This window comes from Macaca fascicularis, chromosome 8 (assembly GCF_037993035.2).
Source record: "Macaca fascicularis isolate 582-1 chromosome 8, T2T-MFA8v1.1".
In the NCBI taxonomy this organism is placed as follows: domain Eukaryota; kingdom Metazoa; phylum Chordata; class Mammalia; order Primates; family Cercopithecidae; genus Macaca; species Macaca fascicularis.
This window is the reverse complement of record NC_088382.1, coordinates 76,119,333-76,131,338: the sequence shown is the minus strand read 5'-3', so window position 1 is coordinate 76,131,338 and position 12,006 is coordinate 76,119,333. Positions and strand designations below refer to the sequence as shown.

The window sequence follows — 12,006 nt, the reverse complement described above, 5'->3', positions numbered from 1 at the left end:
CCACTAACCCTCCAAAAAAGAAAAAGAAAAGCAGCCTGTAGATTAATAATACTGAAAAAAGAACTATACTAAAGTAAGAAGTTCCTTTCAAGAAAATCAAATCCAGCCTTTCATTTATAAAGCTCCAGTTACAAGCACTTGGAGAAGTCCCATGAGTACAGACTAGGATGTCCCTAGAAAGAGGACAGATAAACTAGAGAGACACCATCTTCTGGGCACCCAGACTGGGATTCGGCTCTCTATCAGCCGGCCCCTTTTTGTAGTGCTCAGCAAACAACTCCATTCAGTGGCTTGGGTCTCGGGTCTTCCAAACTCAGGCTCTTTTCTACTACTTTATGTTGCCACTCCATGTTCAAAGGATAATTATGCCATAATTTGAGGGATTTCTAACACTTAATCTTGGGGTTCTTGGCATTTGGGTTTTTCTGGGCTAGGCCAGATCATTTAGAATCTTCTTGAGTAGACATTATGAGGGCTGAGGGCCAGGTGGGCCTGTTCTGAGTGGAGCCCCATGGTTCAGCGAAAGCCACTTGTCAGGCTGAGCAGATGTTTATCTCACTCTGGTCTGCTGTGGATAGTCACCACGTTTCCCAGAAGAGGCTCAGTCTCCCTTGGTTGCCAGTATTTCCTGTTGCCACAAAGCCTCTTCGATAAAGAACGGAAGTCATGTCTAGCTCCATTCATTCTCAACATGTCCCTCTAGAGGAAGTTGCTCAGTCCTGCCATCACAGTCAACTAGGACCTGACCGTCTTCTGACACCATTTAAAACATGCTCCAGAATCGTTAGAGGTTCCAGTTGGGTCACATCATCAGAATAAGTGTATGCTTTCCAAGCTGACTCTGAGGCTGTTAGGTGACATTTACCAAGGCCCTGGCATGTGCCTCTTATTTCAACTTCATCATCATGACAATGCTGTGAAGAAGATATTATCATTCCCACTGTAACTCTGAGGAAACCGAGGGGCAGGAAGCTTAAGTAACGTGCCTAATGTCATGTAATTAAGCAACAGAGCTAAAACTCAAACTCTGAAATCTGTTCTTTTAAACATATGCTATATTGACTTTACAATTCTGGCAAGCTATTTAAACAATTTTAATTACATTCATATTTCATATTTGTAAAGGCATGGACAATGTCTCAGAGATGAGAAAAGGTCATTTGGGGTAAAATCACTGCTTTGGAAACACAATGAATTTGTTCTCACTGCACAATCATTGGAGGGTTTTATTCAAGTTGTCCTTTTTCAGAGATTGAAAATGCTCAATATCAAATATTTATTATTCAACTTGGAACAATTTTCCCTAGACAGGCCATACAAAACAGGGATGTTTCTAGGCCTGCCAGCCTGCCTTTGGGAGGGCTAGTATTAACAGTCTGTGCCCTTAAGCATCCAGTGACATAGGATAAGTGCCACTGGTAAATTTTACAAGAGGTAGATTATGTTCTCTAGGGATGAGGAGTGAAAGTCAAGCATGTTTTCCTGGAAGCGGAGAGCTCCCCACGGACATTTCCACTGCCTGTAGGCAGCCCCCCATCCAGTTCCTTCCTGTCCAGAACATCTCCAGGCCTAGAAAGGCAAGTGAAACTTCAGATCATGCTGGGCTCATAGAACAGCCCAGAAGCCCTCCACCAACCTGCAGTCCAGAGTTCAGGGACCGTCTTAGGCCAAGCCTCTCTCAAGAAGCAGAGGTAAAAAGACTCATGGCTCCTTCACTCCCTGTCAGCCCACAGCACGGAAGGAAAATGCCACTCCCCCTTTCAGACCGCCCTTTTGCAACTATAGTCATTCTCAAATCCTTCTTCATTATCACTGTAAATTCATGTTAACTGCAGACATTATTCTTAAATGATAACAAGGAGTCCACAATGTAATTTACTCTAAGCTCAGCATTGCTCCAGGGCGGGTCCTGGGACAGGTGCCTCACCAGGCCAGTCCTATGTGATATTACATGATTAGGACAAAATTAGACATGTGCAAGGAAGGCACTGCCACCAAAGGGCTCTGGGGCAGGTGTCAGGGCCCAGGGCGGGGAGAGGCTGTGTAATTATGGAAGGATAATACCCACCCCAGGGACTACTTCATTTCCATCCCTAAGGAGATCTTCACCAATCAGAAAAGAGAATTCTTTAACAACCCCCCCCCCCCGCCCCCCGGCCAGGAACTACTCATAGCTTCTCAGAAAATGTTTCTGGGCAGGTGGTGAGCAAAGCCAGAAAGGGAAATGAACTCCGGGCAGAAGAGGAGACACAAGAGCTCTGTGGCCCTGACCCCGGTAGAGAATCCACCCGGCTCTCAAGCTAGGACAATTTCACTGCAAGCCGAGGACCTGGTTTGCTCCATGTTGTCCTGCCTTGCAGGCTGGCAAGAAGCTGAGCCTCTGGGCTTTGCCCACTGATATGGAACCGGCTCTGGGAGATCACCCCAGTGATGACAGATGCACAGGGTGGCCATCTGGAACCGTCCCTGTCCTCAGGGACACTTCAAATGAAGGCTAATGTGTCAAGTGGGAATCATAAAGTAGGAGACCTCCATGGGGCTTTGAGACAATCTCTACATCTCCAGATGAGCCACCTTAACTGATCTGAAAGAACTATGCTCATGTGAGTCATATTCACTCATTCTTTATTTTGCTGATTATTAAAAATGTCAGACTCACTTTATAAAAATGTGAATACAGGAATATAAAAGGGAGGCTGAAAATCACCTGCAGTCCCACTATTCACAGGCCTTAAGCTTTTGATGTTTTTCATTCCTGATTTCTCCACATGAATGTATAGAAGGTTATATGTAAATATCCACAGTCACGTGTTGCTTAACTATGGGGTATGTTCTGAGAAGTGCATCCTTAGGCAGTTACATTGTGTGAGCATCACAAAATGTACTTACACAAACCTACATGGCAGAGCCTACTGCCCACTTAGGTTGTATGTCATGATCTATTGCTCCTAGGCCACAAACCTGTACAGCATGTTATAGTACTGAATACCACAGGCAAATGTAATACATGGTATTTGTGCATCTAAGCATATCTAAATATATAAAGGTACAGTAAAAATATGATAAAATATGATATTATAATCTTACGAGACCTCCATCATATATGCAGTTCATCACTGACCAAAATATTACACGGTGCATGACTGTACTTTCTATACTGTTATATATGAATATACATTCTAAACAACAAATAAGACTGTATACTTGCTATGTTTTTTCATCTTACAAAAACAGGTATGAAATAAATGAAAGAAATGAAATAAACAGATAAAAAGATGGACTTTTAAGACTCCTGACAATTTGCAGCCTCATCGTGAAGTCCTGCAGAGAGTGATTACATACCCTCCCCTAGCCACCTGTGAAAATGCTTATTAGAAAAGTGTGTCATGTTCAATGAATGCTATTGCCAATAAGAATGGGGGTAATGATCCTGCCCTTCCCTGCCAAGCATTCTTCCTGACATCTGCACTAATCCCTATTGCTGATTTAACTTCAAACCTGTTCCTTCTAGTCATTTCGGTGAATAAAAACAGCACTTCCTACCGCACCCTTGACTGGCTTCTATGAAGAAAATCGGTTGTCAAATTTCTACAGCCCACTCGGTGTCCTCTGATGCTGGCTAAATGGAGCCCCAATCATTTGCATTTGCTCAAGAATCAAATTGCTCAAGACCCAGATGGACCCCTCCAGGGCTCTTCTCCTGTGCATTCTCCAGCTTCTCCATCCCAGACACAAAGCCTGTTCCTTCCAACAGACATCTCCAATAAAGCCTTGAGATCACCTTGCTCACCCACAAGCAACATGCCCCTATTTATAAACTCAAGACTCAGGTTGGTACTACCTGGAGTGCTGATTCACGGTGTTACAACTGAATAGTATTTTGCCTTTATTGTAAATAAGTGCAAAGAAAAAAGTTTGTACTGTCTGTTTCCGAATCTCTTTTGGCTCTTCACCAAGAGAAAACTTTCCTCCTATAAATGGATCCCAGACTGATCATGGATCTTTTCAGGAATATGAGTGTGGAGAAGAAACAAAATTGATTTTAATAATGTGCAAATTTAAAATGAGATAAATATAGCTAATGTTCTAAAGCCCTCATTTAGAAAATGACCTTTAGCTTTCAACAGAATTTGCCTTTCTCATGATAAAATAATAAGAATAGTATTTATTGGACACTCACCACACGCCAGGCAATGTGCTAAGCATTTTGCTTCTGCTTATTTAATTATTCATAGTAACTCTATAAGGTAGGTACCATGATTGCCCCATTTTTACAGAGGAGAAAACTGAGGAACTGAATCTCCTTGTAGCAACACAAATGGATCTTAAAAACATAATGCTGGTGGCTCATGCCTGTGATCCCAGCACTTTGGGAGGCCAAGGGGGGCAGATCAGGAGGTCAGGAGTTTGAGACCAGCCTGGCCAACAGAATGAAACCCCGCCTCTACTAAAAATACAAAAAATTAGCTGGGCATGGTGGTGGGAGCCTGTAATCCCAGCTACTCAGGAGGCTGAGGCAGAAAAATCGTTTGAACCTGGGAGGCAGAGGTAGCAGTGAGCCGAGATCACGTCATTGCACTCCAGCCTGGGTGACAGTGTGAGACTCCGTCCCAAAAAAACAAACAAAAACTCCAAAAATGTAAGGCTTGGTTTTTTAAAAAGTAAGAAGCAGAATGAAAAATTCCACACAATACCATTTATAAAATTAAAAGACATGCATATAACACAATACATATTTTATAAGAATACAAACAGAACATCAAACATGTTAGAGTGGTGATCTATGGGGAAGAGAACAAGAGTGGGAAATGAGGATAATGGGGAATAAATAGATAACAAGAGAGGCTTGGCACCCAGCAATGAGAACTATATGCCATGAACTGAACAGCATCATTCCTCCACCCTCTGCACAGAGGTCCAACTACACAAACAATGACCCCAAAGCTTAGAGCAGAGAGATTGTAATGGACTGCTCCGGGTTACAGAGCCAGGGCCTGGACTTGAACCCAGATATCTTGCACCTGTCCCAGAGCAACATGGCTGTAACTAGTCAGTGAATTTTCAATTCCTGAAAAGATATCTGCCACATAGCTAACTCTCTTTAGGCTTCCACACTTTAAAGGCCTCCAGTAATGACATACTTTATATTTGATCTTGAGGGACAAGTCAATTTGCTCTACTTACTACTATACGGCAAGCACGTATATAAGCTAAACAACCAGCCACTCATCTATTCATTCAGCAAGTTTTTTTTTGTTTTTGTTTTTTTTTTGAGTGTTGATTATGTGCCAGGCATTGGGCCAGCCAGAGGGCAAGTGGTGATGAACGAGCCTGAACTCTGGCCTCCATGAGCTCACAGTCCCCGAGCCATTCTCTAACTACAGCTAGGCAGATTTTTCTCCTCCTGACAACCACTTTGCAGTATTGCTGTGAGAGCGGAGAAGTGCAGCTCAGACCTGCCTATGACTGTCTAAAGCACCGACAAGCATTTCCTAAGACAGTTTGGATTTCCACCAAGAAAGTTTGCTCTAATAGCAACAACACTGATTTCCATGATGGGGGATTTATTTTTCTTGTAGCTAATCTTTCAAAAGGAAGAAAGAACAACACATGCAACAATAGCCCTAGTAATTGTGGCAACATCTGCCTCAGTGACTCATGTGGTAATGTCTCTTTTTGTGCAGGAGGTGAATATTTCAGAGACATATCAGGAAGGAGGCCATTCTAGAAGCAAAGGATGAAAGGTCAGAACAGGGATGTCTAGTGTGGCACTGAGGAAGCCACGAACCCCCGGGTATTGCAGGCTTGGTGGAGACCCTGTGAGAGTCACCTGACTCACCTCAATGGTTTTGCAGGTGTCTTCCAGCTGGCTGATCACTCCCTGGACTCGATCGTTGCTGCCCACGAGAATGGCGATGCCATCGCTGAGCTCAGACTAATGAAGAGAAAACATGAACCCCATATCTTAGGGATTTCCTAGTCACCCCAACTGTGAACTGGTCATAATATTGTCTTTACAGGTTCTTAATTTAGGATACATGCAATCCCTAAGGACTAACAGGGAGGCCTGTGGACCTCCTGATTTTGCAAGCAAACTTTTGTGTATGAATACATTTGTGCAGGGAGAGGTTTCACAGTTTTCATCACATTCTTAATATTGAGATCAACATGTTCAAGCTAAAGAATTGTTAAGTATTGCTTATAAATGACATGGAGACAAATATGCGACTTCAGGGACCCAAATGGAATTATTTACCTAGTGGAACTAAGGGTCAATTTTACTTGGGAAATGTGTATAGTAAATACTCATTTATTCAACATACACTTATTATGGGCATAAGAATGTAGTGTATACAGACACAAACACACATTAGACTAAGTCATTACAAACTTCACACTGAAACAAAGAACTGGTTCTAGGAGAGAAATGTCAACTTTGAAATTCCTTTGCTCTTTTGACTTAGGAAGAGATTCTACTGTTCCTATTTACCCCCTTCCCAAGGCTGGCTGATGGAGCCACTGGGAACACTGGATGGGCACTTGGGAGACACATGTATTTGGTCCAGCTCTACCCCCAACTTCTCTGTGATGTTGGGCAAAACATATATTCAATTTCTGCCTAATTTTCTCACATTTAGAAGGAGAAGATTGGACCAGAACAGTGATTATAAAATATTTTAAAGTTGCAGAACCTTCTTCAAATGAAAGCTAATATGGAGGTGAAGCTACTTTGGCCAAACAGGAGCAAGGGTGAGGGTCCCACCAGTCTGTCCTTCTGTCCATCTCACATGAGTCTATGGGCTCTGAAGGAAGGACTGTGAAACAGCTACCATACAGTTCTATCATGCTGTGACTTTGGGGGAGGTGGGCAGAACAGAAGGGGGAATAAATTGTAACTGGATTGAAAAATAAACAAATGTTGTGGATAATTTGCAAAATCCAGCTTTAGCACTTAGTGGCCACTAGTTGCAGTTGGAGTTGCCCAAGAGTTTTACTTCCAAATTTGATTCCAGTGCTGATCTTCACAGTAAAACACTGATCAAATGTGGAACTGATGATTCTAAATGAAAGAAACTGAGAGGTGGAACTGTTCAAATTCTCAGTGCCTGGAGTGGCTGCACCTATTGGAGTACCCAACTCCGCTTTTATCTGCACCAGATGGATAAATACTGACCTGCTCGTGCATGAAACCAGGTTGGCAGGTTGGTAAAGTGTAGAGGGGGCTATGGCTGAGGCCCTGGGGTCAAGGGTATGCACCACACTCAGAGGGGTCTTTAGGCAACTGGCCCCCTGACAGGAGGGCCAGCACAAGTCTGTGTTTTAAAGCTGTTCTGTAACTGTATGTCATTAGTGTAACCCTCCCTCACTAAGAGTGCGAGAGAAAAGGCATTGAGGAGGACCAAAGAAACCTTTCATGGGTGGATGAAGAAAAGTATTCTGTGAGTAGGGTAAAAAGCTGTCCTTTTCTTATCTGTAGTCTAAACTTCACATAATCTTGAGCAGTTTGAGCTTTTGCTGGGTCCCCTAACATTGCTCATCTTTAGCAACCTCCAAAGGGCACAGAAACAGGGATCCTGCCCTTCTGTGCCCCTTCCTGAACCTGGGCACCCCTGCCCTGTCTCGCCTTTCCCCCCACCGTCCAGGGAATTTGGTGTGTGCCTCGTGCACAACTGTGCACACATCTTCCTGCAGACCTTGTGTGCCCCCAGTGTCCCTTGGCCCTGTGTGGCTTGGATTTCCTCCTCCACCAGAGGAGGCCACTCACACTGGCCCCAGCAAGGCCCTGAGGTGTGAGGATGGGAAGGGGGTGCAGGAGGGAGGGAGCAGCTCTGTTACCTTCTGTCTCTGGAACACATGAGTGAGGGGAGCCACCTGGCAGTCCTTGTGTGCACCAAACACCTTGCACAGAGAGCAGGTGGGCACTTCGCAGTTCAGACAGTAGATGTTGATGCGCTCCTCTTCATGCTCCTCACACATGGGCTGGTCGGACTTCTTTTCTGGCCTGGGAGGACGTAGGCAGATAAATGTCCATCAGCTCTCACTGGGCCAGAGCAGAGACTGTTGCTCTGCCTTGCAAATTCCTTCTCGTCCCTGTATGCCCAGCAACTCTATTCCAGAAGGCCCCCAGGGGCCCTTTTACGTGCTCAGAGTTCACCAAATTCAGCTTCCCTGCAGGTGTAGCAGGGGAGTGCTGGCAAATCTCTAACAACTTGCTTGGGGTAGGGACAGAGACGTGGAGACCCTGATTTGTACCATTTGCCCATTTCCATGGTGTATTTCCACATGGCCAATTTTAAGTTATTTAAGGTTTAAGAATCTGCTAGTGAAATTCCTGAAAGTTCGAACATCGGACCCTGGTGAGCCGTCAGGAATGTGGTCCAGCACTGTGTCCACATGCTCACGAGTTTCTCAAGGGACACTTTCCCATTATGGACCAAGAACAGGAAGTTGTTGATTAACTAAAAGTCAAGTTTGCACAAGTTTTGGGAGGAGCTAGATCACACCCCTCCAGCCTCTGGCCCCAGGAAACACCCCTTTCACTTGAAGGAGTGAGGATAGGCGTGGCTCACATGGAACCGAAATCTTCTGATTATTAATTCAAGTACTGGTTGGATGCAACTGTGTATGAGAGGCAAGTGTGGGTGTACCTCCTTATATAAACCCCAGGAATTCTGATATATCCTATCTAATGACTGAGGCTGCTAATAGTTTTCAGAAGTATTAAAAAAATTCAAATCCAAATCCAGAAGCTTTCTTCAAATTTCCAAACACATAGTTATTTAGCAATATCTTAGATTTGGGACTACATTTTTTTTTTGTTGCTATACAGATCCAATTTTTAAAAACTACAGGTTTTTATGAGGCATGAAATCAATTTAGGGAGCTATGATCCGCATTGTTAAAATAAAAATAGAATGGAATAGCAAATACTGTGAATTACATGTAGTAAGAAAAAGTATAGCTATTCGAAACTTTTGTTTCAGGTGTACATGTGTATATATGTGACTGAAACAAAAGTATGTGTGTTCGTGTGTGTGTGTATGTGCGTATATATGTATGTATGTGTGTGTATATATATCCATCCATATATGTAAGTGGTTACAATGTAAAATGCACTTCCTACTGTGAATCATGAATACAGGTGTTGAAACCCATTGTTTCTGATGTGTGGTATCTTGTAGCTGCAACCCCAGAACTCAGAGAAAGGCAGAGAACATACTGATGTACCTCTGTAAGAGACTAATGTTCCTTTATAAGTTGCTAGGTGGATGTCAAGTACTTGAGATTAGGACAAACATTGGGAGAATCCCTGGGTCTCATAAGAAAATTGCATGGACTTCCAGTTTCAAAATATTAGAATCTGATTGTTGCAAAAGGAATTTCTGTCTGGTTTTGCACCAATATGCTTTCCTTGAAGTCTATGACCTTCTGATTTGACCACATATTTGGAACTCAAATAAGGAAAGTCAACTCCACAATTGAGAAAATTGTTCCCCTCTCAGGTCTGTCTGTTTCCTCCACTAGAAAATCAGCTCCATGAAGGCAGGGGCCATGGTGAGTCTTCTTTTTTGCTGCATCTCCAGTACTCGGAACAGTGCCTCGCACAGAGGCAGTGGCTCCGTAAATATTCGTTGCACAAATGAGTGAGACAACGAAAGGGAATTTGACCTATTAATGGACAGTATTCTCTGTGCTCTAGTGTAACACCACCCAGCTGGAGAAGGCATGGCAAATATGGGGAAAGCCTGGGATCACCTGGCACTCCTGAGTGGCAGAGGAAGAGACCAGACAACTTCCTGATTACTCCTTTAATAAATGACAGTGCCCTCTGGGGTTTGGACTGGCAAGTTGGTCTCTGCCTGGTCAAAGGCATCTTCCCCTCTAAATCCTTCCCTCCTAGGTATCTCTACCTTATTATTAACGTGGGTTAAGCAAGAGTGGGCAGCCTGGGTCCCACATGCTGTTCTGATATCAATAACTGTGACCAGAGATAGTGTCACAGAGCACGTGTCTATGCAGTATGTGCAAATATTGAAAATGTGAAAACAGCCATAAGGCTCTACATTTAGTTTTGTTTGTGATTCAATTTATTTATTTATTTTTTTCATGGCGCTGTATACACTGATTTCCCGTATTCCTCATTGGGTTTTTCCTATTTAGGTTGTAGCCCAGCCCCAGAGGCACCACCCATTCATAGATGAGCGTATAATGAGACCTCTGTACAACTTAAAACATGTAACAGACTTGGGACAGATTTGGCATGTAAAAAAAAAGACATAAATACATTTTTATGAGGTGAGAGCAGCCAAGCTCACAGCTGTGGTAAAGGCCCAATGCTAAATGTTGGCTGTGGCCCCTTGCCATTCAGTGTAGGCTGGACTGAGGAGTCTGTAGCCTGCTGTCTCTGGTCTCTGAGGTTCCTGAGGCCACCCTAGAGTTTCCTGAGGAGTGGGCATCTGGTCTTGGTGAGGCAATTCAAGTAGTAACTTTGTAGTCAAACTGATTTTTTTTTTTGAGATGGAGTTTTGCTCTTGTTGCCCAGGCTGCAGTGCAATGGCTCAATCTCAGCTCACTGCAACCTCCACCTCCCGGGTTCAAGTGATTCTCTTGCCTCAGTCTCCCAAAATGCTGGGATAACACGCATCTGCCACCGCACCCGGCCAATTTTTCTTGTATTTAGTAGAGACGGGATTTCACCATGTTGGTCAGGCTGGCCTCGAACTCCTGACCTCAGGTGATCTGCCCAACTCAGCCTCCCAAAGTGCTGAGATTACAGGTGTGAGCCACCGTGCCCAGCCAAACTGATCTTAAAGCTTCATTCCAGCTCAGCTTCTCCATGTAGTGGCTATGTGGCCTTAGACAAGTTACTTAACCTCTTTTGGTCTCAGTTTTTACTCGTATCAAAAATCGGATTAAGGGTCTTCTAATTAAATGTGGCAGAATGCACACAAGCACGTATTTATTTATGTATTTATATATGTATGTATGTATTTATTCTGCTGAAATCCCAGTGAAATGAGGATAAGGAAATAAAGGGGCATACATTAATAAGGACAAAAAGTGAACACGGATGACAGCAAATGAGAGATGTCAACCCAATGTTGGAAATTAGGAACATCTGGATGAAGGGACATGACCTACTTGAGTTGCATCTTAGTTCTGTTACGTTCCTGCAGTGAGAAGCTTACAATAAGCAAGCTGACTTGAGCTATGGAACCCTGGAAAGGCTCTGGAACTGCAGGAGCCAGGAGTCCTGAAGGCGGAAGTAGGCAGTGACGGAGTGGGAGAGGCTGAAAAGAGGAGGACTTTGTGCACATTTCAAGAGATTACTTGAGGATGTGCTCCACAGAAACAAGAGAGTAAGCCACCAAACAAGGAGACCTGGAATCCAGGAAGCAAGGGGTTCAACCCAGGGGAGAGTAAAAGAATTCCCAAGTAGAGGGTAAAGTCTAGCCATGTGAGGGCTCAGTCCTAATCGTCTACAGTGGAAAGTCAATAGGAAATGTCTAAAATTGAAAAGTCAAAGAATAGAAGCATACCAGTAGTATGCACATGTCATTGGTGATACATAGCAGAAAAACAGTTAAAAGAATTAAAAGTGGTTGACTCTGGTGAATGAGGCTTGGGGGTAAAGAGAGAATAGGGTGGAGATAGCATTTCTCTTCAGAGGCCTTGTATACTGAATTTTAAAAAGTGTGTATGTTAGTTACTTTAAGACACTAAAAACTTTAATAGAATAGCAGTAATTATAATAATCAACACCTCACAGGATTATTGTAAGAATTAAAGAATTGCATATGGGCCAGGCACGGTGGCTCACGCCTGTAATCCCAGCACTTTGGGAGGCCAAGGTGGGCAGATCACGAGGTCAGGAGATAGAGACCATCCTGGCTAACACGGTGAAACCCCGTCTCTACTTAAAAAAAAAAAATTAGCCAGGCTTGGTGGTGGGCACCTGGAGTCCCAGCTACTGGGGAGGCTGAGGCAGGAGAATGGTGTGAACCT

At 43.7% G+C, this 12,006-nt stretch overlaps 1 protein-coding gene across 7 annotated transcripts in view; it reads right to left on the bottom strand.

The window, feature by feature from the left end:
- The window catches only part of TRIM55 (tripartite motif containing 55), a 49,207-nt gene that overhangs the window by 33,055 nt on the left and 4,146 nt on the right, over nucleotides 1-12,006 (bottom strand). For all 7 annotated transcript variants that reach the window (XM_045398342.2, XM_045398340.2, XM_065519295.1 and 4 more), the window contains 2 exons: nucleotides 7,837-8,002; nucleotides 5,840-5,935 (listed from right to left, as the gene is read on the bottom strand). In XM_045398342.2, coding sequence (XP_045254277.2) covers nucleotides 5,840-5,935; nucleotides 7,837-8,002 — 262 coding nt within the window. The remainder of the gene's footprint in view (nucleotides 1-5,839; nucleotides 5,936-7,836; nucleotides 8,003-12,006) is intronic.